The sequence below is a fragment of the Fusarium vanettenii genome (genome assembly GCF_000151355.1).
Source record: "Fusarium vanettenii 77-13-4 chromosome 4 genomic scaffold NECHAsca_3_chr4_2_0, whole genome shotgun sequence".
NCBI classification, from domain to species: Eukaryota; Fungi; Ascomycota; class Sordariomycetes; order Hypocreales; family Nectriaceae; genus Fusarium; species Fusarium vanettenii.
This window is the reverse complement of record NW_003315879.1, coordinates 3,238,836-3,265,189: the sequence shown is the minus strand read 5'-3', so window position 1 is coordinate 3,265,189 and position 26,354 is coordinate 3,238,836. Positions and strand designations below refer to the sequence as shown.

Sequence of the window (26,354 nt, the reverse complement as noted above, 5' to 3'; positions counted from 1 at the left end):
TTCCCAGATTAGTAGTTACGCTTGCATCAACGGCAAGAGGCACTTTCACGAACCACGTATGCGTAATGGGTTCCCAGTCAAGTGAGCTCTTGTGTTCCTCGCATGCTTTCACACGACCATTGTTCGTCAGTTGATATCTCACTGCCTCATCCCTTACAGCAGTGATATGAAAAGCCATACGATATGCCCAGTATCGACACCAGTATATGGACGACTATAAGACGGCGAAAGCTCAACTCCTCCTGCTCCCACTTCTCTCAGGTATTCCAACCAGAGCCTTCTCATCCAGCACTGCCTACCTTCACCAAGACACATCACGAAGCATACTCTATCATCCAGAACTAACCACCCCAGATCAATCATTCCCATCATGAGCGACCTCCCAGAGCCGTGGGAGATCCTGATCCCCGTCAACGAGGTCCCCAACCTGCGATTTCTATGCAACACTTTACGACGCCATTTGCGACCCCGTCGATTCACCATCCGGGTGGACAGGAACAACTACTCAATCAGAGGACACTTTCGGAATCCCAGCCAGATCGCTTGGGCGTTGATGCAGGCTGGCGCCTGGCGGCCCCGTCCGCAGCCCGTTCCTCCTCCTCGAGACCCCCTTACTCCTCCGCCTTGAGACATTGACTGTTCATCGGAGCACACTAGTTGGCCTTTTTTACGATGAAATTTCTCAATCACTCGGGCTCGAACCATGAGTTACCCCCGTATCGACACTGTTCCTTGGCCACATGTGCTTGGCTGGAGGGCCAGAGGAGGCAAGAAACAAGGCTTCTCAGATGGAAGGTTGGATATGGCGTCACACCGAACGGTTTCGGCGATTCTTGAATATGAGTCTTAACGCTCCTCAAATGGGGAGAGGAGGCGGTAAAGGGTGGGATTTTGTACAAAGCATGATGCGCATATGAAGGGGTGTCCTCTGGACAAGCGTTCGGGCGGAGTGAAGTCGTCAAGCGAAGCAGAGGAGGAAATTGCATAGCTCAAAATCCTTAGCACATAGGGAGGAAGCCTTGATCAATAATTTTTGCTTTGATTGCCCCTGTTCCTACCTTTTAGTACTTGAGTGACAGGGTTGACATCTTGCTGCTCACCACCCTTTCGTCTCGCAAGTGCTGCAGGGTGCGTTGACTGCGACGTCGGTAACTGACACTCGTCGCGCAGACTACAACAGGCGCCTTAAATTGATCACCGAGAATACTTCATGTCTTACTAAGTGCATGGCAATATTACTAGCTCCTCCAAGGTTGTTGATTCAACTCACCAGGGAGTAAAATCATGGTCGCCCAGTTTTGCTCAACTTGAAATAGAGCTCATCCAGGCCCAGGACAATTCATTCACCTCAACAACGAGGGTTTTGCTTATTACATGAATGATGTTTTAGGATAATCTATTAATACTCTTACTTATAAGATAGTGCGACCTCTCGATAGGATTTAACTGCGTACAAACAGGAAGAGTGAGCAATTTGGTCAGCTAATTTCTCCTCAGAATTCAGGGCCGCATACCCTACAACTGCTCACAGCCCATCTTCGTCACGTAGGGAGTTTGAGCTTGTATAGTTGCGTCTCTCGGTTGCGAAGAGTTTCCGAATACACCAGCCTATCAAGTATCTTCTAAAATGTGATGAGGAGTTCAATCAAGGAGACCGTTGAGCCCACCTCACGTAGCTAACGGCCCTTCGTAATGACCGCTTCATCCTCCAGAAGACAGCACAACCAGAACCCGACGCACCCACCGGGGAAGCATGTTTACAAACACAGGGGATTCCTACGTCGTCAGCCTCCTGTCCCTGACCCTCTCATTCAGCTAAGTGGCGGGTTTTCTGATCCCGCCGAACGGTGTCTCAACAACAATCCGACAACACCACCAATCCAGAGATGTGAGACATCAAATGCCAGTCTACCACCACATCTACCACCACAATTTTCACGTTCCATCATACTACAGTCAAACTCACAAAAACCTGTGTTAGTCGTCAAAGAGATTAATATCTTCATATTGGGGTCATATCTTTCGTCGTCGAATCTATCCTCGATCCAATTTTGCAAAGATGCTAAAGGGGTATGATGAACGGAATGCTCGCAACCAAACAAATAATGACAGACGCAGGCTGTTGACAACAACAGCCCAGTCGGATCCGCCTTTCACCGTACTCCTGTCTTGCTATGCAATCCCTTCACATTCCAACAACCGTATCGCCACAAATGCTGCCCGCGCTCGTGCCTTTTCACCCGGGTAACCCTCCATCGTCGTCGAAACCCATAAATCACTTCGCTGCCTGCTCCTTTTCGTACCACAGTCCCCGTTCCTGCGAGAGTTGGTACCGTCTGACCCAAAATCTATGTACGGAAGCGAATGCACCCCCCACGGGAGCATCCCTCAGTCGGCCCAACCCAGCATCTCAAGAGTCCCTCGAGCGTCCGCCGCCGCCATGCCGCTGACGGCGAGCTGTCGGACCTGGCTTCCGCGACGGAGACGCTGCAGTCCGACCGACATCTTCCAGGCCTCCGACTCATCGATGACAAACACATATCGCTTGCCCTCCTGATCTCGAACTGAGGCCCGTAGCAGGTGCAGGCCTTTAGATTTCCACTCTCCAGTCTGGCCAGTCGAAGAAGGAATGTTAGCATCTCGGAAAGTTCGATCGCATAAACCAAGACGACAACAAGTTTTGCACGCGCGCAACATCTCGGACAAGTACACATCGGCTTCGTCGCCAGTAAAGGCTTTGGTCGCACCAGGGTCGCGGGTTCGAGAAGCGGCCGTTTTGTGAAGGAAGGGGTTCGTTTTCTTGTCGGGGGCGGGGGAGGAAGCAGACGGCGAATTAAAGCAATGCGGGGGGCACCATACCTCGACTTGTTTCAACGTCCAGGCCTTTACGTCCCATTCTCGCTGAGGAACGCTCCGAACATCGTCATCGATGAAGAGGCCCTCAGTCGTGATGCGGAGAATCAGTCCGTCAGTGACGGTTCCAACTCCTGAGATGAGCTGGCTGGCGGGCATCTTGGAGAACTGGTTCATGAACAGGTAGACACCTGAAATGACAATCTTGTCAGGGTCCTTGGTGGAGTAAGGACCGCTGCGCACTGAAGGAGGCGGCGATGTTCGGGACGTCGTCTGAGACGCAGCCCATGACGATTCTGACCCAATCGACGACGCTGACCTCTTGTGCTGCGGCTTGGCCTTGTCATACGGCCGGTGACCAGTCTCCGTGCTGACGCCCGAAATGTTAGACTTGGCAGCGGCGGGAGTGGCCGTTCGTTGAGATGAAGCGGCCGAGCTGGGAGGAGGCTGCCTGGAAGCTGTTGAGGTGGTTGAGCGAGGTGCAGCAGGCGGTTTGCCGTTTGGCCACATGCTCATTCTCTCACCCACGCCTGAGTAGGCATAGCTGGTTCCCTGACGGGATGGCGTAGCTTCCTGTTCAGCCTTCTCCCGCTCCGCCTTTTCCTTCTCAGCCTTCTCCTTTTCGAGCCTTTCCCTCTCCAACCTCTCCTTCTCGAGACTCTCCCTGGCGATTCGAGCCTTTTCCATCCTCTCAGCACGTTCTCTCTCAGTGCGCTCCTTCTCAGCTCTCTCCTTCTCGCGCTGCTTCTCCAACTCGTCCTTTTCCTTCTGTTTCTGCAGCTCTAGTTCCTTCTCCTTTTCAAGATCTTTCTGTTTCTTCTGCTCTTCTCGAAGTCTGGCCTCCTCGGCCTCCTTCTTCCTTTGGGCATCCCGTTCTGCGGCGTACTTCTTTCGTCGTGCTTCGCGCTCTTCGGCTTCCTTTCTCTTTCGTTCTTCGACCTCACGAGCTTCTCGTTCTCGCCGCTCTTCTCTCTCACGGGCTTCCTTGGCCTCTTTCTCTAAGCGCTCGCGTTCTTTCCGCTCATGTTCCAACTTTGCAGCTAAGTCCCTAGCTAGCTGCTCAGTTTCAAGGCGTTCCTTGCGCTCCCTGGCTTCGCGTTCCTTTCGTTCGCGTTCTTTTTCACGCTCCTGGCGTTCCTTGGCATCCTTGGCTCGTAGTTCGGCCAGTCGTCTTGCCGCGTCCTCTCGTCGTTTTTGCTCTGCCTCCTTGGCCTTGCGCTCCTCTTCCCGTTTCCTCATCTCGTCACGAGCCTTTTCCCATGAACCCTTTTGTTTAGGTGTCTCGGTTTGGGCGGGCTTGGGGGCCGGTTCCGGCTCAGGCTCGGGCTTTGGTTCAGGCTTTGGTTCCGGTTTGGGCTCAGGCTTGACCTCAGGCATTGGCTCAGGCTTTGGCTCGGGTTTTGATTGAGGGACCGAAGCTGGCTCAAGTTCTGGTTCAGGCTTGGGAGGTGGAGTTGACTCAGGCTCAGGCTGAGGTTTAGGAGCAGGCTCAGGTTCTGCCTTGGGCTTGGGGGGAGGCGATGACTCGCGTTTTGGTTTACGCTTGGACTTGGGAGGAGGACTCTCTGATCGGACCTCAGTCGAGGGGGCCTTCCGTCGATGCTTATGTTTCCGAGGAGGTGTTTCGGGAGGCGTTTGGGGTGGTGGAGGCCGAGCCTGGGCGGATGGTCGACGCGACTCCGTATCAGCATGTGGTGTAGGAGGAGGTGGTGGTTGAGGATCATGTCGCGGTGGAGGAGTTGTCCGCTTCTCCTCTTGTGGTGGCGATGGCCTTTGAGACTCAGGTCGAGGACGACGCGGCGGAGGATCCGAAGGTGGTGATCCTTGCCACGACGTTCTTGGGCCATCACCTTGAGGTTGCCGAGGAGGAGGATCACTGTGTGGAGGCGGAGGCGGAGGGGTGCTGTGAGGGGGAGGAGGAGGGGGGGCTCCAGCATTGGTTGAACCATTCGTTGAACGGTATGGGCCCCATCCTCCCGCTCCAGACTTGTCGTTGCCAGAGCCATTACCAGAGCCATTCTTATCTTGGTTTTGGAATCGACCCAGACTCCACGCGCCAAAGCCAACCCCGATCACCAACAAGGACATGGCCACGTTACCCAGACCTTGGAAGCCATCCCACCACGTACGGAAAGCCGGAGCCAGGGTCTGGCCAAGAACAACGAGGATCAATGCTGAAGCGAAGCCGGCTGCAAAACTGTTGACGTTGGGTCTCATGGACGGTAGGTATAGGAATCCGGAGCCGGAGGAGTGTTCAGGGATGACGAAAATGTCATACTTGCCCGGAGGCAAGCCAGAGCCCTTCGGCACTCCGCCATGAGGAGGCGGAGGCGGAGGCGGCCCGCTCATAGTCGACTATCAGCTCGAGTGGGTTGTCAAGTTGTCTGTTCGGGCTGTCGCTTGCTCGGGGTCGCAAATCGTAGGCGGGATCGCTCGTCTATGGGATTCTCGGGGAAGCCATCAAGGCTACAGATAAGACTAACAGCAGGTCAGTGGAGGCGGTCTCTATACCTAGACAGCGATAGGTATGTGTGCCAGCACTGGTCGCTGGGGAGGTGTCGACAGTCGTGAGTCGAAAGAGAGTTTGTTCCCGAGTGGTTGGGGCCAGAGCAAGGTTTAAGAATTTTTGAGGTTGGACAGACTCACACAAGACAAAAGCCGGGGATACGGCGATGATACCAAATGTCAGGCTCCGAAGCAAAAAAGGACTGCTTCCAAAAGGCCTGGGCAAACAGTGACAAAACAGGAAGCGATGCGAAAACGTCGATGTCCTGTTTGCTCGTCAAGCTCGGGATAGCGTTTTGTGCAAAGGGGGGTTAACAATGTAAACCGGGATGTTGGAGAGAAGAGGGGGAGAAAGGAGAGAGGGCGGCGAGGGAAAAAGATGCCCGGCGCCATGGAGATGTGGACCGACAAGGTTGAGGGTGCCCACGACGACGAGACGATGTGCAGGACCATTTGTTTACTCTCTGCTGGCCCTGGCACCAAGGTACCTTAGGTAGGTACCTAATGTAGACTCAGGTACCTGCCCAGCTGGGTGGGACTGCCTGCCTGGCAGCACCCCTTCCAGCGGCTGCCCGCGCTAACAAATCCACTCTTTCCGCCTACGGACCCACATGCTCATGGCTTAGGTCACTCATGACTGGCGAATGGCACTCGAAAGTCGAGACAGCTCATCCTCTCAAGTTGAAGTGAGACAGGGGACCAGGATCCAATTGCCATGATGGACTCGAGAGGGTGTGGCTTTTCTCGTCGTTTCTTTCTGTCTGCGTTTTGCTTCCTGTCGTCTTGGAATTGCTAGGGTCCATGGATTTCCAACATGGTACGATGGGCTGGATGGAGCCCAATTTGCGGAAACGGCGGGTGGCTCTTGCCTGAGACGAGATGACACGCCCATGTCTATCTCGGCCATCCACAAGATTCTGCTGACGTGCAGGAGAATTCATCTCTCACATCGACTTCTTCCTTGAGATCAACGCAAATAAACGTTCGGCTCGCTTCAGGGACTGTACTCAATCTTGGCTCCAGGAGCGAATGCAGGCACGATAACCGAAAAAGGAGGCTCTTGAAGCTGACATTGCTACGCGGTAATTACTTCTCAACCTCGTCAGATCATCTTCCACTACCAAAGCTTCCATCTGTCGTTCTGTCTCTCGTCTTCTATGGTCTTCTTCTCACCCTGGCCTCCATTTCGGCCAGCCATCGCTCCCGCCTCCCGTCATTCAACGGACGCGACCGTTTATCTCGGCCTCCAACGGTGTTGTTCATTTCTCTTCGAGACAAGAGGCGGTTGACAACCAGGTCTCCCCTGCTTGTCGCCCCAGGGGGTTATCCCAACGCCTCTCCTCTCCTCCTCGTCACAGGCCACCCGGCGCGTGTTCGGCTCGAACACACTGACAGGACCCTGGGGATCAAAAGACCAGACCACAGAACCTAGGAAAAAGAAAAGCGGCCGTTGAGGATTGCGTGGGCTCGTTCGTAAGCTCGTCCCAACTCTTGAACCTTTCAGGTTCCCACGCAGCAGATGGCCATGCCGTCAGCTTCCCCGCCTGTCGATCTCGTCACAAAGGACAGCAATCCATGACCTGGTGTTTTGATGACGGGCCGTCATCGGTGTCCTGAAGGCTTCCATGTGTCCGCAGGCAATCGTCCCCGACCACAACAATCCTTCTCGGTGCCTGGCCCTTGTCGATTGGCGCGGCTTCAGTTCTCCTCCTCCACCCACCAGTCCCCCCTCTGTTTCCGCAACTCGTCCCTCCTCAACTGGGCTCTCGTTTCCATCAAGGCCTTTCCAAGAAGATTCTCTCCCCAATGCTGCCGAAAGTTCATGGCTCGGTTTTCATTGTACCCGATACCCCAGACCCGGTCCCTTGATGCCGCTTCGACGAGGATTCGGTCTCCTGTGGCCAGCAGCTTGCGACCGAGATGTTCGTTCTGGGTAAACTTTGCCATGTTACCCGCTTCGACCACTTCACTCTTGATGGGGTCCCGCTCGTCGTGGGTAAAGCCAACAGTCTTGCGGCCGAGCGACTTTTGCTCTTTTGGGCTTGAACTTGCCAGGATCTCGGCCTGGTGGGTTCTGTCGGTGAAGCGCGCCGCCTTGCAAAACATCATGAACTGCTCTGCGCAGTTGAACGTGATCGATCCATCTGGATCTGCCTCGTCTATGTCACGACCAACAAGCTCAGATATCTTGGCTTTGCTAACGGTGAAGATGGAGGGAAACCATTGACAAAACTCCCCGTGCTTGGCATTGGGCATGTGAAAGAACAGATAACTCGTGTTACTCTCCTGGGCCTGGCCCTGCGAAGAGTCAAGAGGCTTTGGCCCCACTGACTTGCACTTTTTGCCCATGGCTTTTCACCATCAATTGTGTCACGATGTCGATTCTGACCGGGGCTCAGCGTTGCAATTACGAACAAGCGAATGGCCATGGATCCGGCGAACATCTTATTACCATCCAGGCTATGGAATATACTTTCCTGGGTGACTCTACGAGACGTCACCATCGTGGGAAAAGCTTAACTTTGGTTCCTGGACCGTCCTTTCTATGATTGGACCCTTACCACGTTTCTGCTGTCAAGCTCAACTCTATGGGGCGTCTATCCGCAAACGACACACCGATACGACCTATCCTCGGCACCGAAACTACGGCCCTTGGATTTTGCGTTGGTCATACTGTGCCCGCAGCTTCCGTGACGTCCGCGACGTCAAGGCCGCCAAGAGGTGAAGTGAGTGGCTGTGATCGCCTTAGCGGTGAGGCCTTCGATCCACCTTCTTCTGGCTGCAGAGTGCCAGCCATCATCTTTTTCTGTCATCCCAACCACCTTGCATTATTATGAATTCACACTCACAGCACAAGTCGTGTTTACATTGCGTGTCACAAATTGCTCCAATCGCTTCTTTTCTGCATGCACTCGTATTTTACAACTGTCAAGGTCTTCACAACTACTGATTAATTCCCTCTAGTCACAGCCCGGGTGCATGCAGCGATTGGGCTGTAACCTTGTCGCAACCCCATGCCCGGTTGTCCTAGCAACCGGCTGAGACAAGAGCGCCAAAAGGAAACGCGACGTCGGCTCTCCTTGTGACGTAAGGTGTCTACAGGCAGCTTGCACCACCCACTCAGAGTCGTTTTGGATGAGCCAGTCCACCTACGTAAGATGTCCACACTGCCCGTTTCTGCAGCCAGCACAGCACAATAGTAGAACGCAGCGTGTCTCTGTTCTAGTAGAGGCATTGCAGGTTGACGGGCATTAACGAGAAAGACACACATGATGCCTGATTCTTTTTTTGGTGTCGTTGTCATGGCATTGCCTCGTACGAGGTTATCCCAATGCCACACACAGCCAGCCTCGTAGTTCTAGACCACTTCTTTCTCTTTCGTTGACCGCAACCAATTTTCTCGTCTCGTCTTTTAGGTACATGGCTAGCGCACTTCTCAACCTGGGTGGGTACATAGCAGTTGTACCTCCTTGTACTCATGTCCCCCATGACGGGGCAGCCCCATCCTTAGCAAGCAGGTGGAACGGGCCGCGTCTAGATGTCCATTTTTCTCTGCAACAGAAATTCCCATGGAGTCGGATCATAGCGTCTGTGTTGTTGCTCCAAGCAGGTTTGTTGTGCTACCAAGTAAACAACAAGCTTATCCCGCTAGTTACCGGTCGATCATGATGTCTTTGATTGCTTCTTGGTCTTTTTCCCTCTGCTGTATCAAATTTGAATCTTCAAGGATGCGGGACGCGGGACGCGGGTGTCTGTGGAGCTGCTGCTTTCTCCACAGCATTGTCACTGAGAGACTGAGAGCAAATTTCCCATTTCGACAAGGAACAAGCCTACAAGGTATCATTCAGAGTTCAAGCTTTCATGTACAATCAACGGCAATGCAGAAAGGACCCTGGATGTTCCATGCTTGACACTCATTTCCCCAGCATCAAATTCAAGCCCTAGCATTAACATAAAAGAAAATGCACAATGCACAAAAAATGCCCAAATTGAATTCCTTATGCTAGAATCGAAGAAAAAAGCTCCCCATCAAATCAAACGCAAAACCTATTGTTCCCAAGACGCCCTGCGTTAATCCCATCAAAATGCCTTGTCCTGTTTCAACTTTGTACAGCGAGTGTTGCCGCGTCTGCAATCCATGAGAGTCCTACCATGAGCATCTTGATAATCCACAACCACCAGACCACCACTTGAACCACGAGCAGTATCAATTTCACCAGCACCGCCAGTAGTAGCAGTCACATCTTCTTGATGCGGTTGTTGGCAACCTTGACCTTGGCCTGCACCCGTCCCGCGTCCTCGTCCAGCTTGTCCAGCATCTCTGTCTGTCGCTCCACCTCGTCGTAGATCTGCATTCCCATCTCTTTCTGTCGTCGGATAATAGTCGTGAGTTGATCAACCGCAAGATCTTGGTTCTCCATCTCTGTCTTCTGTAGCTGCAGTACACCTTGGTTGTCCAGCTCGCGAGTCTTGTCCGTCTCGGGCAAGGGAGCTCCGAGAACCCGGCCGCTGGGTCGACCTCCCTTGAGAAGCCCGGCTTTGTCGGCTGTCGATGCTTGGCCCTGACTAGATCCACCGAGCCCTGAAGCAGACGTAGAGCTGGGCATGCTGTTGGAGAGCCTATCAAGACCCTCCCGCTCCATCCGCGCCTGGGACACGAGATCGCGTCGGCGTCGCAGTTCGCCCTCGCCCAGTCGACCCGACTCTTGTATCCTCCGTAGTCCGTCTGCCAATGTCGCGATAAGCGTGCCACTCCTCACGAGGACCCTCTTGGCTGCTGCGCCTGCTTCCGCTGCAGCCGTCGAGTTGCCATTATCCACAGCCGCGTCCCGCCGTGATAGACATTGCCGCGCTTCATGGAGGTTCTGCTTCAGATCTCTGTGGATATCAAGCCATGTACCAGGATCTGCCGCGCCTGGTGCAGCACTCTTGACTCTTCCCGCCGCCGACACCGATGAATTCGTTGTGCTCGAGCTCGGCAGGTTCAGGAAAGCTCTCCACGCCGAAGTATCGCGCCACCGTCGATCGGGCGACTCGGCAATCGCGCGCAGGTACTTTTCCAGCCCATCCTGACGTTCCCGCGTCAACTCCAGCGAGTTGACGGTCGACTTGAGCCAGTGCTTTCCAGGCAGGGGCTCTGGAGGCGCGGCGCCAACCTCCTGCACGAGCGTCTGGTTAAGGGTGGCAAAGTCGGAGTATCGCTTCTGAACGACAAAGGAGCGTAGAGGAAGTCGGAGGGTGATGTTGTAGAGTGTATACGGCTTCTTGGAGCCTTCGTCGGAGACGCTCGTGGACGGGATGGCGATCTCGGGCGGCGGTGCCATGGTGATGCGTTGTGACTGCTGCTCTCTCTCAACTCGCGTGTGTGGTCCAATGATGGTATACTAAAACGAAGACGGTCTATGATTGAGCTCAGAGAAAAGACGGCAACAATATGATATCCTTTGCGTCAAGGAAGATGGTACAGCAGGAAAGAAACCGGGAATTGAATTAGAGCACGAGGCGATGATGAAAGCGTGGCACAGCTGCCAAGGGTCGGGTGCCTGACGTCGTCCATAATTCATACGGTGAGAACCTTAGCGCGCCCTGCATGCTCTGTACCTAGGTAGCCTGCCGTTCGGTGAGGTCACGGCGCCGGCACTTTGGAACGCTAAACTGCAATTGGGTCGGGTGGGCATGCGACCTTGCACAGTGAGACACACTGTATAGGTATGATTCACCTCACGCGGTGCATTCCATGAACTCGGTTTTGCCCATCTCACGAATGAATTGCTCGACTAGATAAATCAGAGTTTCTCTCTTCTCCAATCATACCGTTCTCGTGGTATATTTCCAGAAACCGCTGCTTATGTTTCACCTACAAAGCGTCGACTTGTCGTCTCTGAGATAAGACCAGAAACCTATGTACCCAAGTTGCTGTCCCCCAAGTAAGTGGTAGTCGGCCAAGGAAAACGTCAAATACTCAAGTCGCTGACAATGAGGCCCAACAGTTCAATAGAAACTTTCCCTAGAGGAAAAGGAGATTTTGCGCAACCTTCAAGGCTTTCCACATGTGCCTGAATGGCTGGGCTGCACAGCACATCAAGGTAGCTCCTAAGGTGCAATAAACATGGTAAAGGAATGAGTCAAAGATAAATTAAGTCTACATAAATTTATGATAGTCTTTTAGTATATTCATTTAATCTTACTCATGATTTTTGAGAAGTCTCGTGGGGCCTTTTGCCGTTCGGATGTCTTGAGTCCCAGCAACCTTGATTGATGGCGTCTTGGTCGGCATGAGCCTGTTCTGTCGGATGACGGGGATATAGGAGATTGTGGCAGTCCCGGCGATGCTGAACAAGTTGGCCTGTGTTGGTAAAGAGCATGGAGCACTCGGGGCAGCCGAGTTGTGCACTACCGTCGCCCTCTATCCATTGTTGAAGAGGTAGTAGGTCAACGTCGAACTCTGCCAGAGGAACTTGAGGGATAATGGACGTATCCCATTCGCCTTCCCATATCTCTTCGCCAAGGGACTCGTGGACTCTCCAGAAGGGGTGGTAGAGTGGTACATGGCGGAGTATCTCGCGGAGCTGGTCCCAATCGTCAACGGCAAAGCTCTTCATGGCCATGTTGGTGAAGACTCCTTAAAGAACAGCGGCGGCGAGATCATGGCATCCTATCTAAACCGGTTGTAGAAGTTGCCCGCAGTACTCTTCTCTTGCAGCGTCATGACGGTCGGTGGGAGCTCCTTGTCTTCTCTGGCCATCAGGAAGCAAGTTGCCCCAGGTGCAATTGAGGATGGAATGGCTGATGCAGGCGGACTCATTCACCGTAACTAGGATTTATAGTTCTTCCACACGGAGCAGGACTCCTTGGCTAAACGGCCTTCCCTTTCAATAGGGCCCTCGCTGCAATGTCAGCCGTCCCGACCTCTACTCCGTCTGGGGCAACACGCTTCTGCCCTGCCTAATGGCCGGAGATGATAAGCAGCTCCCACCGACCGTCATGACGCTGCAGGAGAAGAGTACTGCGGGCAACTTCTACAACTGCCTTAGGCAGCATGCTAAGATCTCGCCGCTCCTTTGGTTCAAGACGGTGGGCTGGCCGATTTACCGTCTGCGCACCCAGCTGCGCATGGCCAGAGGCATGTTCGAGCTCTGCCACGCCGAGGTCTACAGCGACCTCCCCTTCCAGTACGGCCCGGGCTGCGATATCAGCCTCCCCCAGCACTCTGCTGGTCGTCAGGTGGAGATCTACCTCCAGATGAAGTACTCGGACCTAAAGCCCGCTGACCTTACAGCTTGCCTTCGTCCACTGCACTGGCCCCTTCTGCTACATTGACCCGGTTACCCAGTCAAAGAGCAACATGGACCAGAATCGTGGCCTTGGCCCTTCTCTCCGACTTCACCAAAGGCCAACCCGGCCTGCTTCGTCGTCATCTCGCCGTACAAGTCCAACGTCGAGCTGATCAACCGCCTGTGCAAGAACCCCGAGTACGCAGCTCTAGCTGGGATGGCCGTTGCCGTCACAGTCGATTCGTTCCAGGGACAAGGGGGCGATAACGCTGTTGTCGTCATGGGGACCACTGGGAAATCTGGCCCCGGCTTTACAGCCGACGAGCAGCGGCTGAACGTCATGTTCAGCCGTCAGAAGAATGGGCTACTGGTTGTTGGTGATATTGACGCCGCCGGGCCTCTGGGCAAGGATAAGAAGGAGACATTCGACGCCAACGGAGAAGCCATGTATGTTCGTGGCGATGCCCTCAGGAATATGTACAAGGCGTTGATGGACGGTAGCCGAGCTGTCAAGTCTGCTTTATGATAATACTTATGTAAAATACTCTAAACATAATAAAAAGATCTCCTAATAATGAGCAAGCGTTTAGAGCTACTTTTACTTATTCTTTTCTTACTTTTATCATATCCTTAACGCTAGCCTTAGGAAAGGATACGGTGAAAGGTTCTAGAGAGGTCAGGCAGAACGCAAAGAAGCTGGAGATCAAGTCACAAAGCGATGTGGTAACTGCAGCGGCCAACGAGTGTCTACAAGGACAGACCCAGCCCCTCGACAGCCTAGTCAACAGGTAAGTGAGCATTGAACACTAAACGCACAGCACTGGTATAGAAGCTAACAGTACATCAAGATCATGGGACGCCCTTCCTCCAACCTTTCAACGGGTATTGAACCAAAAGTTCACCGGGTCATTTGACCTGGAAGAGCGTGTACAAGCTGGGATTCAGTCGACGAAGGCTCTGTCAAGCGAAAAAGCGGGTTGCTCTCCATGAAACCCATTTCCCTGCTGAACATTGAGCAGTTGGTCCAGCTACCCCGTTGACAGATGGCTCCCCTTCTTTTTTCAAGCGACAACGGATGGACGACGATCAAGTCTCACATGCCCCAAACGCATCACCTTTATCAGCTGATGTCTTGAATGGATGACCATAGGATTGCCGATGTGCCCGACCAAGACTTCGATCCTGTCCGACATATTGACCTCGGCAGTGCTACGGTGACTATTGACAACCACGGGATGGCCCGTCTACCGTCTGCGCACCCAGCTGCGCATGGCCAGAGGAATGTTCGAGCTCTGCCAGGTCGGGAAATACAAAGTGACGGATTGGCGCAGGCGATGTCCACGACATGAATAGCACCCCTGTGGCATGTGCTAAGCCCTTCGTCCTTATTTGCCTGGCTAAATGGAAACCCCAGAGAGAGTTCAAAATTAGACTTGGCATGCGTCGAGTTGTACATGAAGAGAAAGAAAGAGCGCCGTGGTCGTCTGGTGATGGTGTCGTTGTCCGTCAGAGCATTGACCAAGATAGGTATGGGACATCGTGGAGGAAGAGAAAAGGTACGGTGGGTGCCGTAATCTACAACCAGGAAGGAGCCTGGGCGATACCGACATGATGCTCCTTCCTAACATCACGGCGAATGCCATCACTCCCGCAAATCCCGCTTCAGACAAGGTAGGTGCCCAGACACACCCATGATGGTACAGCATGTGGTCATTGACAGTAGTCTGGCTCCCTATGGCTCATTGTTGGAGGACGAGACGCAGTCTTCTCAGGGGGTCATAGCTCCGTTGCTGTCACCCGTGTCATCGCCCCCAAATCCCAGACCTTGGCTGGATTATCCTTGGGAGCCAGACCCAGGGGGGGGGGGGGGGGGGGTACTGACTTTGGCTTAGCGAGCCAGGTCTAGATGGTTGAAAGCCATACCGGCTCCCAGGTTGGTGGTAAGCATAGCCATGGGCAGATAGGTATGACATGTGAGGGCTACACAAACTCCTCGCGGTCGACATCGTTAAAGTCCGGGTCAAACGCAAGTCCTCCAAGGAGCTCGATGAGCCCTTCACAAAGGTTGCTATCGGTACTGTCAATGGTTTCATCCTACCATGAAAAGGGATGGCGAAGCTAGTGAGGGTAGGGTCAAGCACAAGGTTAATGGAGATGATATAGAGCTTAGTCGCTTTTTAGGTAGTTGCTTTTTCAGGAGGGAATATATTATTGAAGCGCTTGGTTTCTTGGTCGTTGAGGGGGCGGTAACTCATGGTGAACTATTTAATGGGAAATGTGCAAATAATTTTAAGCCCCCGAGAGGGCATCACGTCAAGGCTAGACGTATAACATGCCCAGACGTGGGTGTCGACATCTCGCGGGAAGGAAAGGCAAACGCCAACATAGCCTTCTGCGTTATTGGGCTCTTCTCTGACGAGAGACAGCGAAAGCGACGACTTTCGGGGTGAAGACGTTGGGATTGGCTTCGAGTATCGCCTTGTTTGATGGTATCTCGCATTCTACAATGAAGAGATGAAATAGAATCGAACTAGTGTGAAGAAAACCTTCTGGGGGTAAAACCAGGTCAGGCAATCTTTGTCTCAAACTGTTTCTTGGTAAGAGATGAACTTGGCGATCTAGCCAAAGACCTTCATGAAGGTTGCGCGAGTGAGCTGCGGCTTGACGAGCTCAATCATTCGGTTCATCTCCCATATACCGGGTCTCATTTCTTCGAGTCTCTCCTTGATCTCCGGGGTCACAATACAGAAGGCCCAAGCCCGCTCAAAGAAACTATGTCGAAGGAACTGGGACTTGGCGGCTTTGAAGACATTGAGGGAATACTGACGAAGGTCTGTTTCGTTGGCACCAAGCAGACCAAGGAGGGGGACATCCTCAGTTTAAACACGAAGCAACACAGCCGGTATCACTTTCAACACCTCAGGATGCGGCAAGCTCTTAAACAAAGGCCCAACGCCTCGCAGAGGTCGGCACAGGCGACGCAATGGGGCTTGTCTGATATCCCGCTGCCAGTTCGACACCTGACCCCTGGTCTCAATGTAATCATGACGAGACCTCCTGGCCCAGCATATTCCGAGTTCAAATTTAATGCACCAGGCCCTTCTGGACCTGATCCTAACGAACAGTGCGAAGGCAGAATACACCCGTCGACTAAGCCAGTCCCTCACCTTGGAGAACGCTACCAGACACGTCATGGTCTTGGTCAATCGGATGCTAGGGCTGCCGCAATAAAAGTTGTGACGAAACCTGGGCCGACGAAGGGGCCGGCGGCGATAATGGGAGCGGCGATGGGAACAGCGTACCCAAACCGCGAGATAGAGCAGTTGTGTTTATTAGTTTCCGCCAGAGTGGTGCTAGGGACATCTCTTTTGAGTGAATGACAACAATATGAAATATGTTGGCATGCGTTTACTGTTCCGCTGATGCTTCGAAGTGTAGTAATATCGGACTTGTGTAGGAATCTGCAGCCCTGGCTGCATTGTGAAGCCTGGACCCGGGCCATCGCTGACATTTCTTGTGCTGAATGTGTCGTCTGCTACGTGCCTATCGAGGATGCCTACTACTTGGTTCTTGCTGGTTCATTATTGCCCTATGGGCTCTGCTGCTTGTGCTTTAACTTGGTGGATCGACGGGGTTAGACTTCGTGATCCTCTTTACGTCCTCAGGGGGCAAGTTTACCGCGAGTAACGTCAACATTATGGGTTTAACCAGGCCTTAGGTGGGAGTTCGTGTGCCATCGCAGAGTTGAATATACTGTGAAGAGGGCGAGTCAATACGAACCAACTGGGTGTCTTAGTTAGGCGTTACAAGATGGACAGGCGACATAATTAGGACATGGGCTTCTCTGCTGCGGTTTGTTATCAAACACCCAAGAAAGCTTTAGTATCTGTAAAACATGTGTTGGTTTCTTTAGTTAAAAGGCCTGTTTGGCATACTACGTCGTACGCCCAACATCGGCATGCTCCATTCATATCGCTCGGTGCAGGGGCATTCTCACAATGACTGCTTCGCGGTTGGAGGCACGATCCCAACGCCTTGATGCCGTTTGAACAATGATATTGCACAGTCATCAATGGTCTATTGTTAATTATCCTCCAATCATGCGTAGCCTTGCCAGCGGCAGAACGGCTGTGCACTGTCAGGCACTGCTACACCCACAACAGAGCAACAGCCATTATGAATCGCGTTTCTCTGCCCCTCTGTTTTTCCCTCCTTCTCTCCTTCAACAACAATCTGCTCCCCGTGAGAGACCACAGCTCGCCGTTCCCGTGTTCTTCGCGTTCTCCGACGGGCCTCGTGTCTGTCGTACTCTGTTTTCGTTGGGTCGCTTCCCTCTTCACTGACGACGAACCCAGGTGGTCACGCCGGCTCTCGTAAGAGGTCGGTAACTGAGCGCGTGCTTGCACGTTAGCTAAGGACCCTTGGGGGATTCCGAAGTGTCGAGTGGTCGTGGAGGAGAAGGGTAGTAGTTTGGTGTTTGGTAAGTCGACGAACTGCCTAGATTTTCATCTTCTCACCCAAGCAGTCGTCGTCGAGATATCGGTTCCACCATGGCCTCACGCAAGAGCAGCGGTCCTGGTCCTGGTCCTGGTTCTGCTCCCGCCACCGCCGACCGCCGGCCAAACTTTTGGAAGCCTTGCGCAATCCTTCTGGATAGCAGCCACGGTCCCATCCTCGGAGGGAAAGCTCTCGGTGTGCCGCAGTCGGAGGTCAACTCATACCTCTTCACGTACAACAAGACGCATGTCGAGCCGAGCATGGGATTCTACCTGGAGTTTCCATTCAATCAAGCAAACGAGGAAGAAGGGTTTGGCCTATGCCACAGGGGTAGGCTCTTACGTGCGTCCTCTAGAATAACACACACTGACGAATCTATAGTCAACAATCTCAATCACGCCATAGTTCAAGCCGACATGCGTAGGATTGAGGTCAGATTCCCCCGAGAAGGCTTCTCTCGTTCCATCGAGCCAGTGGTCAGCGATGCCCTGCGAAGCCGCTTCCCTGGCACCAAGAAGCCCCTGTCGCTGGTCAGGGTCAGCCTGAGGGATCCATCCCTCATCAAAGTGCACGGTTTCGGTATGCCTTTCAAGGGCCCAGGGCACCCATTCGAGGAGTTGCTCAACCACCAGGGAGCTCTACTGCAGTTTCTGCGGCAGAAGAAGATCCGTATCATTGTCGCCGCACCAAGCCCCGTCTTGGAGCGCGATTGGGACGCCAGAAGTCTTCCGCTGCCTGTCGCCTACCCCTACGGCAACATCCACAGTTGGGACGAAGTGCGACATGCCACAATCCTTGGTTCCGAGAGTCTCGAGTTCCCACCCACCTGGAGTTATCATGATGACAATGCTCACCTAGCCGTTATGATACAGACTCAGGTCCAAGACTTCATGTGGCTTGACGGAGCTGTTGACGAGATCGCTTCCCAGAAGTTCTCGGCGTATTTCGTGGAGTACGCTCAAGGCAACACGTCGAGGTACTATGTCATCATGGCCCTCTCAAGGACCCTCAAGGTGGAGTTCGAGCATGCTCTGTGTCATCTGGCCAAGGGCGCCTTCAAGCTTGACCTCTACGACAACTGGGAAGACGAGGCGGCCTCTGGTCAATGGGATGCCAAGGTCGTGAATCCGCAAGGCATCGATGCCCTCAACGCACATCACCTTGCCGGTCGCGAGATGATTCTGCTAGTTCGCCGGCCCCTCCTAACGCAAGCCGCCCGAGGCTCCGAGTTCAAGGTCACCACGTTCCACGATCGCCTGGCTGCTGACCTCGCGTTGAACGAACAGGGTGTGCGCCAGTAGAACTGCGCTGCTCTTCACTTCGATGCTCGTGCGGATGAGTATGAGAGGAAGGTCAACACCATCTGCCTCTTTCAACCCGGCAAGCAGCCAACCAATTCGATTGGCGGGGCTCGTGACGAGGTCGACTTCAAGATGAGCCTACATCGAGACCTGGTCCGTGGAACAGGCTTTTATGATACGCTGCTGGGCTACGTTCCCTCCGGCCCTTCTCCCGAGCCTTTGGGCAACCTAAGCAGATCACTCCCCGTGATCAACCTCCTAGGAACCGATCAAGACCGAGTCGAGGCCCTGGTGCATGAGGTTCTTCCCCAAGACCGAGCCAGGTTCCAGACATACCTGAGCGAGAGGCCTCTTGGGCTCGGAGTCATCACTCCAGTGAGTATCCACCGCGCTTTTAATATTCGTTCTACTGACGCCTGGTAGGGTCCTGGCCTTGGGAACACAACTGCCCTCGTCGTTGGCACGATTGGCATGTCGTGCAGCCTCGGCAAGATCTACGCCACCGGCCCGACAGATGAGGTTGTGAACGACTTCGCCGCTCGACTCGACCATGTGGACACCAGGGCGACGGACCGCATGAACGACGGCCGCGATGAAGGGGACCGTATTCGATACAAGCATGTTGTCCGCGGTTACAAGATCGATGACGAGGCATCTGCCTTCCTCCACCTGTTGCGATGCCCCGATGATGGAGATAAGGCTGCCCCGAACTCGTTCTTGTCAGGCCAGTCAGAGTGGAAGATGCACCTATCTGCCGCATATTGGCTCCTTGCCCTCCTGCGCTCCCCCAGTCCCAGGGTCCGCCCGCTTCGTCGGGATGAGAGCGCTGCCCTTCACGAGATGCGCAGCCGCATCGAAAACGACAAGCAGTTGCACCGCCTTCGTGCCCTGGCCTCCCAAGGGATCGATTGGATCGAGTATGAGCAAGGCGCCATGCTTAGCAAGGACAGGCTTGTCTCGTTGTTGGAGGAGGTTGTTCGTGTCGCAGACATCGTCTGCACCACCCCATCACTGTCGGCCAAGGAGCCATATTCCGCCTGGAAGCGCGAGGCTCGGGGCATTGCGGTAGACGATGCCGCGTGCATGAGCCGGCCTGACCTCTACTGCGTTTGGGGCAACACGCTTCTGCCCTGCCTGATGGCGGGAGACGATGAGAAGCTTCCACCGGCGGCGCTGTACTCCCACAACCGGTTCGGCCAACATGCCAGGATCTCGCCGTTTATCTGGTTCAAGGCGATGGGATGGCCCGTCTACCGTCTCGGGTTGTCCAGGTAGAGGCCAAGCAGATAGGTAGTTAGCTGCACTAGGTAGCAAAGTCACGATGTTAGAGTACTCAACCCAACAAGAACGCCAGGCTCACTCTACTTTATGATGATTATAATAAAGTGATATACTGATAATAGTTAATACTTTAGATCTCTTTTACTCATTCTTTCCTTATCTCTGTCATACCTTTATATCTAACCTTAGAGGAGGATATTCTAATAACTCTGTCGTATTGGTTTTTTCCCCTTGTCCTCGGCGATGATTAGGAATGGGAGAAAGTTGAGAGCAGTGGCCCAGAAACTACAGAGACCAAATTCGAAGAGGCTTCTGCTGGGACGTCAAAATTACCCCAGAAAACAAGTTTCTGGGGTTTGGTGGGAAAAGGGCCGAATCCCACCTTCGACAGCATCCTCACTGATGGTGACCCCTGGAAGCTGAGAGCGATTCGCATCCACCTCTGCCTGCTGCAGACGTATTTGACTCTGCGGAGCCCCGCAATCTAAGGCAGCCTCAAAGAGTTACGACCGGCATTTACACGGCGGAGAAATATAGGGGCTAGAAACACTCCTCGCAAGTCACTCTTGGGTAGGCTTCTGGAATTTCAAACCCGACTTCCATTCTACGAAGCATCAAGTGATGTAACTTCATGAAAGGGGTTCCCGCAGTTAATACGGTCATCAGAAAAAGGGTTCTTGTCCCGAGGAAAATTGTGGTTCGAATGGAGTAACTATCGAGTTGGTTACAAGAACGGTTTCGGAGACTGGCCGAGAGTTTTGGAACCTCCGAAAGTCCCTTAGACGCTAGAAGATTTTTTTTATCATGGATGTAGCATGGGGTGATATGTTCAATAGACTAGTTTGCCCTGAGAAACCGTGACAGTGATGTCGAGATGCTTCTAATTATTGTTTCATGAGCTCGTAGAGAGGACACACGAGACAGTTTTTGAAAATCAAGACGTAACCAAGATCAAACCCCACTCAATCTATTGTTATGAAAAGGGAAATCGGCAGTTAAAATGAAGCCATTGCTGTTCGCATGATGCTGGAACTGATCATGGAAAGATTGATACCAGCCACGTGGGAATTCATGACATCTTCAAGGTGGTTACAATTTCCATATCCGGCAGAGGCATGTGGGCTTCGTTTCTCGCCTATTGTTTCGTAAAGGGAACAGGCGTGACGTGCTGAAATCTGAAAACCACGCGCGGTTCCATGGGATTTCCGCTCCAAAGTGGAGTGAAGAGCCGGACAAATATTCCTGAATAGGTAATCAGCACGTGGGGTTTCTCCGCCCGAGGATGTCCCGGGTCCCATCAAGAAAGAGGAGTTGTGGGAGAGTCTGGGGATGCAATGTTACTCTCGTCAAGCTTAAATCACTCTTCAACGTCAGAGATTCCCCGACTGTGTATATATCTGGACTTGCTGTTGCATTAATTTCGCCTAATAGAGCCTACCATTTAATACAAGGCATGCAATCATCACCAGTCTCAGCCTCAAAAGTGCCGTTCGCACTAAACAACAGGCCATGCCGGTAGCATGCTTCCACAACCCTAGCTCTCCCACTTTTGAGGGGATCGGCGAATGGTTCGCCGACGTACTCGCGCTTCCCCAGCGAATCGCATCATGCTTCCCCTGCTTGGAACCGAGTCTAGACTAGCACCATGAGCCGTCTGGCTGGGATTTTGCCAACCCCGTGACTGTCAATGCGGGAGAAGACGATCCAAATGTCGGAGAGCCGCTGAGTAAACTATTTCAGACCGTACAGGTTCCTTGCCGAGTATCCCCGAGGGCGAGGGTCTCCGCAGTCGCGTGAAAGGCAAACAGGCTCGGCAACTAAACATTGACACTTATGGAAACACTAGACGCTTTCGTGTTCCGGCAGCATGGATCAGCTCTCTCCAGCCCGGCTTCTGGGTGCCGAATGATGTACGACTCGCCTCCATGTAGAAACCTTAACCACTAGATTCTTCATACCCATTCCTCGGTTGGCCCACACTCCGCAGCCGTTGGTCATGGCTGCCCATGGGGAATATCATGTTCAGGTCTAAAGAATGCCATGATCTGAGCGCTAGGGATCCATTGCGGAATTACGGGTGAAGTGTCTATATAAGTTTGTGGGAGCCTCACCTTGAACAGGTTCTCATCAACACCACTGGGCCATCAGCCTATACAAGTACACATTTGACAACAACACTCGCCAGGGTTGAGTCTTTCTCAGAGTTAACTCCATCATGGCTCCTACAGAGACCGATACCAACCATGTCGAGGCATCACAAGAGCGTGTCGCCTCTGACGACAGCGGCAATGTGACGCTCCGCGATATCTGGGAGCACCGCCGGGTTCTGGGTTTCTGTGAGTTGCCAAACCATCTTCCTTGATTGAACTTTCCTAATCTGGAACTTGTAGGTTTTCTCATCTTCCTGCTGCCAATCAACTTTGGCTTTGAGATCAACAACGTCGGCAACCTCCTTGCTGTGGTACCGTTCATGGAAGAGTTTGGCAAAGTCGTCGATGGGACTCTGCTCATTACCGCCCAAGATCAACAGATTCTGAATGCTGCTACGACCGTCGGCATCTTTGTTTCAGCCTTTGCGACAGGCTTCATCTCTGACAAGGTTGGCCGCAAGTATACGATTGTTCTCGCCTGCTTCATCTGCATCGCTGGCATCATGGTTCAGTACTACGCCAAGTCCATCATGAACCTCTTCGGCGGCAAGCTTCTCGGGACGTTTGGTTTCGGGTTAGGTCACTCTCTAGGACCTGTCTTTGTTGCTGAGATGGCGCCAAACAAGTTGCGAGGAACATGCCTCATTTTAATCGTGAGTATTCGCCCACCAGTCCCAAGCGCACCACTAAACTCGGATATAGAACACCATGATTGTCATCGGCCAGTGGCTGAACTCCCTCGTCATCTATGCCTGCTCGGATCGGACCGACGACATGGCATGGAGAATTCCTGTCATCACTCAGCTGATCCCGCCTTGCCTGCTCCTCTTCGGCCTCGTCTTCCTCCCCGAATCACCCTCGTGGCTACTTGTCCACGGACGAATCGACGACGCAAAGAAGTCTTACCTTCGGTTCAACGGCAAGGACTTTGATGCTGATACTGCTGTGGCCGTTGCTCAGCTCGCTATTCGCCACGAGAACGAGGCCATGGGCGAAGGCGGAAGCTGGCTCCAATGCTTTCGCGGTTCTGACGGACGCCGAACTTTAATCATCTGCATGGTCTACATCGCTCAGCAGGTAATGTTGAAACATAAGACCCAATACTTCTGAGGTTCTAACCCTTTATCAGTTCATTGGTGTCAACTTTGTGAGCGGCTATCTCACCTACTATTTCCGCCTAGCTGGCGTAAACAACCCCATCGGAATCGCCCAGGCCGCCTTCGCTATTCAGTTGTTTGGAAACATCTGCTCATGGCCCCTGGTCGACCGAGTTGGTCGTCGCCCCATGATTGTCGGCGGCATGATTACAATGACTGCTGGTCTGCTCCTCATTGGTGGTATTAGCACAGTGAACAACCAGCAGGCTCTTTCAGCAACTGTTGCCTTCATGGTTGTTTGGGGATTCTTGTACCAGGTGAGTACTACTGTTCCTCGAGCAGCAACTTGAACTAACAAACACTTAAAAAAGATGACTGTGGGTGCCACCGCCTACAGTGTCGGAGGCGAGACCCCTAGTATTCCACTTCGTCAGAAGACTTATGCCATCAACATCATGAGCGCCACGGCTGTGTCGTGCCTTGTTCTTCAGGTTATGCCTTACCTGATCAACAGCGACGAGCTCAACTTGGGCGGAAAGAGTAAGTGAATGCCCACCAATCACACTCATCACATTCTAACAGACCTATAGTTTGCTTCATCTTCTTCGCCTTCTCCGTTCCCATGTGTGTCTACCTTTACTTCTGCCTCCCTGAGATGAAGGGTCGTAACTACGCCGAAATCCAGGAGCTCTTTGACAAGAAGGTGCCTGCTCGCCAGTTCAAGAATTACCAGTGCAACTTGGGAGATGCCGTTGTTGCCAAGAGGATTGAGCTGGAGGATCGGAAGCCAGTGGAAGTCTGAGCACATTGTCTTGATGACTTGGGGTTGCGCAATGAATTGATGAGGTTGGCACCAATAGCCTCACAGGATAGTGGAGAGCAAGTGGATAGTTAAAGGAGTACTCTCTACTTTATGATGACAATGATACAGAGATGTCATAAAAATGATTAATACTTGAGATCTCTTTTATCTATCGTTTCATCATTTTATTGCACCTTTACAGCTAACCTTAGGGGAGAACAAGCTAACATCTCTATGCTCGCTCGTGTGTGGCGGCTGATGGACTCGCGTAGTCGAGGCAGGACAGACATCCCCGTCGCTATTCCGAAGACCCCTAGCAAAATAACTACTTCATACCATCACTAAAATCTCAGCTTATGGACTAAAGGAGGCCAATTAACGCTACTCTTGGCTAGTTGGTTGCACCAGAATATTGAGAGCAACTGGGTTTCTGGAATTAACTCTGATCCATAAACTCTCTGAAGAAGTCGACACATCAACCCCCAGATTCCTCATTACAAGCCAACCGAAGCGTGCTGCCAACTTGAGCGTGAAAATAGCCATTATCTCGATGAACCCCAACTTACACACACTGACAGCGTGATGAGACTTCAATGTGAAGAGCCACCATGTTTCAATACCCAACGGCTGTTATAGATGATGTGTAGGTTGGCTAGCATAGGGAGTGAGTCAAAGATCCAGTCTGCTCCCTGTAAACATCATAGCCGTTCCAACAACGGCCTCACGTAAACTCTAAATTATCTCAAGCCATGGCGGCGGCCCGTCCCGTGGGCCTCAATGCAACATGAACAAAGCATGCACGTTTCCAACAAGATCAATTTTGTACTCATTCACAGGGACTCAAGAACACGTTCCCCGGGAACAAGAATAAGAGAAAAAGCTTCGCTTCTAGTGCCAATCAATTGCCAATGCGTGCGCATCCATTGGCTTTCAACACAGTCCCTCCCCAAAAGTATGAGGCCTCAACTCCAAAGTCCATGCCCGTTTTTGCCTCATGCCGGAGAAAACCAGACTATGTGCTCCCCCTCCCAGTACACTCAACTCATCATGGTCGCGTTCATTACATCTCCCAAGACTTTGATATGAGCTTCGGGACTAAAAAGTCTCCTGGTCGTCCACCTGATCCTCGGCGGGGATCTCGAAGCCCTCCTCTGTCGAGTACAGGATGGTCTGGATTTGCTTGATAAGACCGTCCTCCTGCTTCTCCAGCTCGGGATCCTCGTCGACGGCTTGTTGGATGAGAAGCTCAATGTCTCGGAGCTTGCTAAAGTAAAAGTCACGCTCCCTCTCAAGACCTGTCACTGTCTCCTTGAGAGTAGCGTTCTCCTGCTGAAGGGCGGCAGTGGCGGGGCCGGCAGCCTTGGCAACTCGAGGGCCACCGCTGGGGGTACCACCTGCTCGGCGGGCGGCACTGCTGGAAGCGGCGGATCGGGGGGCGGCGGCACCACCGGTGGGGGGCATGGCACCGCCTTTTCGTCGGGCAACGGCGTCGTACTCGTGATCCGGGAAGTTGAGGTCCCAGAAGCGCTTTGTCCACTGGAGGAACTCGAGGTTGTCCTGCATCTTGCACTTGACGAGGGCCGATACGGGAATAGGCTTGTCGATCTGGTGCTTCAAAAAGCAGTCTGTGAAGGGTTAGGCCGCGGTCGGTGGAGACGGGGAAGTAGACGTACTCTGAAGCACCTTGAAGTTTTGAATGTACAGGTATTCCGAGTTCACATTGAACTTGACCTTGGACATGGGGACGTCCATGTAGATGCTGTCAAAGACTTGGCAAAGGGCGGCGCTAGGAGAAGAATGTTAGACGCTGATTTCGTACGCAATGTCCCCTGTATCATGATGTTTTGCCGTGACATTGTGTCTGGCGTCGCGGTGGCGATCTCGATCGCGGGGTTCTTTGTTGTTTTGAGCCGCCATGACCACGATGATGGCACAGGTCTCACCCAATTCAACGAGGGGGCGGGGCAGAGGTCGACTCACCCAGTACCGCATTGCTCGACCTTTGTGATGTTGAGCTGCAGAAGGCTGTTGAGCCACGCAACAAGCTCTTGTCTGTGAAGGAAAGCCCAGGTCAGCACCAGCTGCGCGCCTACAGCGGAGGCCGCCATGTCGTAGACGGCCCCGAAGACATCACCACCAACCTCGACTCGCCCATCTTGAACTGGAGATTTGTTTATTCGGGAGGATCGTGGTACAACGCAAGCGATTTCGGAGCTGATCGAAGCAGCTGATTATCGAGAAACGTCTTTCGGGAGTGCGAAGAGAGTAGAGACGGCGCAGAAGCAAGCTCAGCTAAAGGAGAGATTGCGTTGTCGGAATGGGATGGGAGAAATTACAGAGTTGGCACCTCTGTCGCCCTATCAACGGTAGTGGGGCTAACCCCTCGTATGGATCTTGTTTGGCAGCTCCAAACCCCTTGGGCTCTTGCAGTGAGGTCACGTGGCACCTCGCTGACCGCATCCACGTTCTGGCTCGTGCTCGTGCTCGTGGACGTGACGCTCTCACCGCCAAAATTTTCAAAAGCGGCAGAAAAAAAGTTCGAGATTTGTGCTGGAGGAAGGAAGCCCCACTATCCATCAACTTCACTTTTCATT

General features: G+C 52.9%; 8 protein-coding genes across 8 annotated transcripts; 3 read left to right on the top strand and 5 right to left on the bottom strand.

Annotated features, from left to right (window-relative positions):
- Positions 1-2,388: 2,388 nt before the first annotated feature.
- Positions 2,389-5,202, bottom strand: NECHADRAFT_79485 (uncharacterized protein; the record flags this gene model as incomplete). Its single annotated transcript, XM_003051871.1, has 1 exon — positions 2,389-5,202. The coding sequence occupies one exon, from the start codon at positions 5,200-5,202 to the stop codon at positions 2,389-2,391; it is 2,814 nt and encodes a 937-aa protein (XP_003051917.1).
- A 1,854-nt stretch (positions 5,203-7,056) lies between these two features.
- NECHADRAFT_79484 (uncharacterized protein) lies at positions 7,057-7,707 on the bottom strand (the record flags this gene model as incomplete). Its single annotated transcript, XM_003051870.1, has 1 exon — positions 7,057-7,707. The coding sequence occupies one exon, from the start codon at positions 7,705-7,707 to the stop codon at positions 7,057-7,059; it is 651 nt and encodes a 216-aa protein (XP_003051916.1).
- Positions 7,708-9,596: 1,889 nt separating this feature from the next.
- NECHADRAFT_92992 (uncharacterized protein) lies at positions 9,597-10,682 on the bottom strand (the record flags this gene model as incomplete). Its single annotated transcript, XM_003051869.1, has 1 exon — positions 9,597-10,682. The coding sequence occupies one exon, from the start codon at positions 10,680-10,682 to the stop codon at positions 9,597-9,599; it is 1,086 nt and encodes a 361-aa protein (XP_003051915.1).
- Positions 10,683-11,546: 864 nt separating this feature from the next.
- On the bottom strand, positions 11,547-11,966 carry NECHADRAFT_79482 (uncharacterized protein; the record flags this gene model as incomplete). Its single annotated transcript, XM_003051868.1, has 1 exon — positions 11,547-11,966. One exon carries the CDS (start codon positions 11,964-11,966, stop codon positions 11,547-11,549), a length of 420 nt encoding a protein of 139 aa, XP_003051914.1.
- Positions 11,967-12,483: 517 nt separating this feature from the next.
- On the top strand, positions 12,484-13,981 carry NECHADRAFT_79481 (uncharacterized protein; the record flags this gene model as incomplete). The annotated part of the gene is made up of 4 exons (XM_003052333.1): positions 12,484-12,646; positions 12,692-13,079; positions 13,196-13,420; positions 13,783-13,981. 4 exons carry the CDS (start codon positions 12,484-12,486, stop codon positions 13,979-13,981), a joined length of 975 nt encoding a protein of 324 aa, XP_003052379.1.
- Positions 13,982-17,182: 3,201 nt separating this feature from the next.
- On the top strand, positions 17,183-19,705 carry NECHADRAFT_79480 (uncharacterized protein; the record flags this gene model as incomplete). Its single annotated transcript, XM_003052332.1, has 4 exons — positions 17,183-17,459; positions 17,511-18,418; positions 18,470-18,805; positions 18,854-19,705. The coding sequence occupies 4 exons, from the start codon at positions 17,183-17,185 to the stop codon at positions 19,703-19,705; spliced, it is 2,373 nt and encodes a 790-aa protein (XP_003052378.1).
- A 2,221-nt stretch (positions 19,706-21,926) lies between these two features.
- Positions 21,927-23,760, top strand: NECHADRAFT_38140 (uncharacterized protein; the record flags this gene model as incomplete). Its single annotated transcript, XM_003052331.1, has 6 exons — positions 21,927-22,047; positions 22,102-22,514; positions 22,564-22,938; positions 22,991-23,275; positions 23,330-23,498; positions 23,549-23,760. 6 exons carry the CDS (start codon positions 21,927-21,929, stop codon positions 23,758-23,760), a joined length of 1,575 nt encoding a protein of 524 aa, XP_003052377.1.
- Positions 23,761-24,558: 798 nt separating this feature from the next.
- NECHADRAFT_100259 (uncharacterized protein) lies at positions 24,559-25,868 on the bottom strand (the record flags this gene model as incomplete). Its single annotated transcript, XM_003051867.1, has 3 exons — positions 24,559-25,385; positions 25,434-25,546; positions 25,741-25,868. 3 exons carry the CDS (start codon positions 25,866-25,868, stop codon positions 24,856-24,858), a joined length of 771 nt encoding a protein of 256 aa, XP_003051913.1. The 3' UTR covers positions 24,559-24,855.
- Between the last annotated feature and the right edge of the window lie 486 nt (positions 25,869-26,354).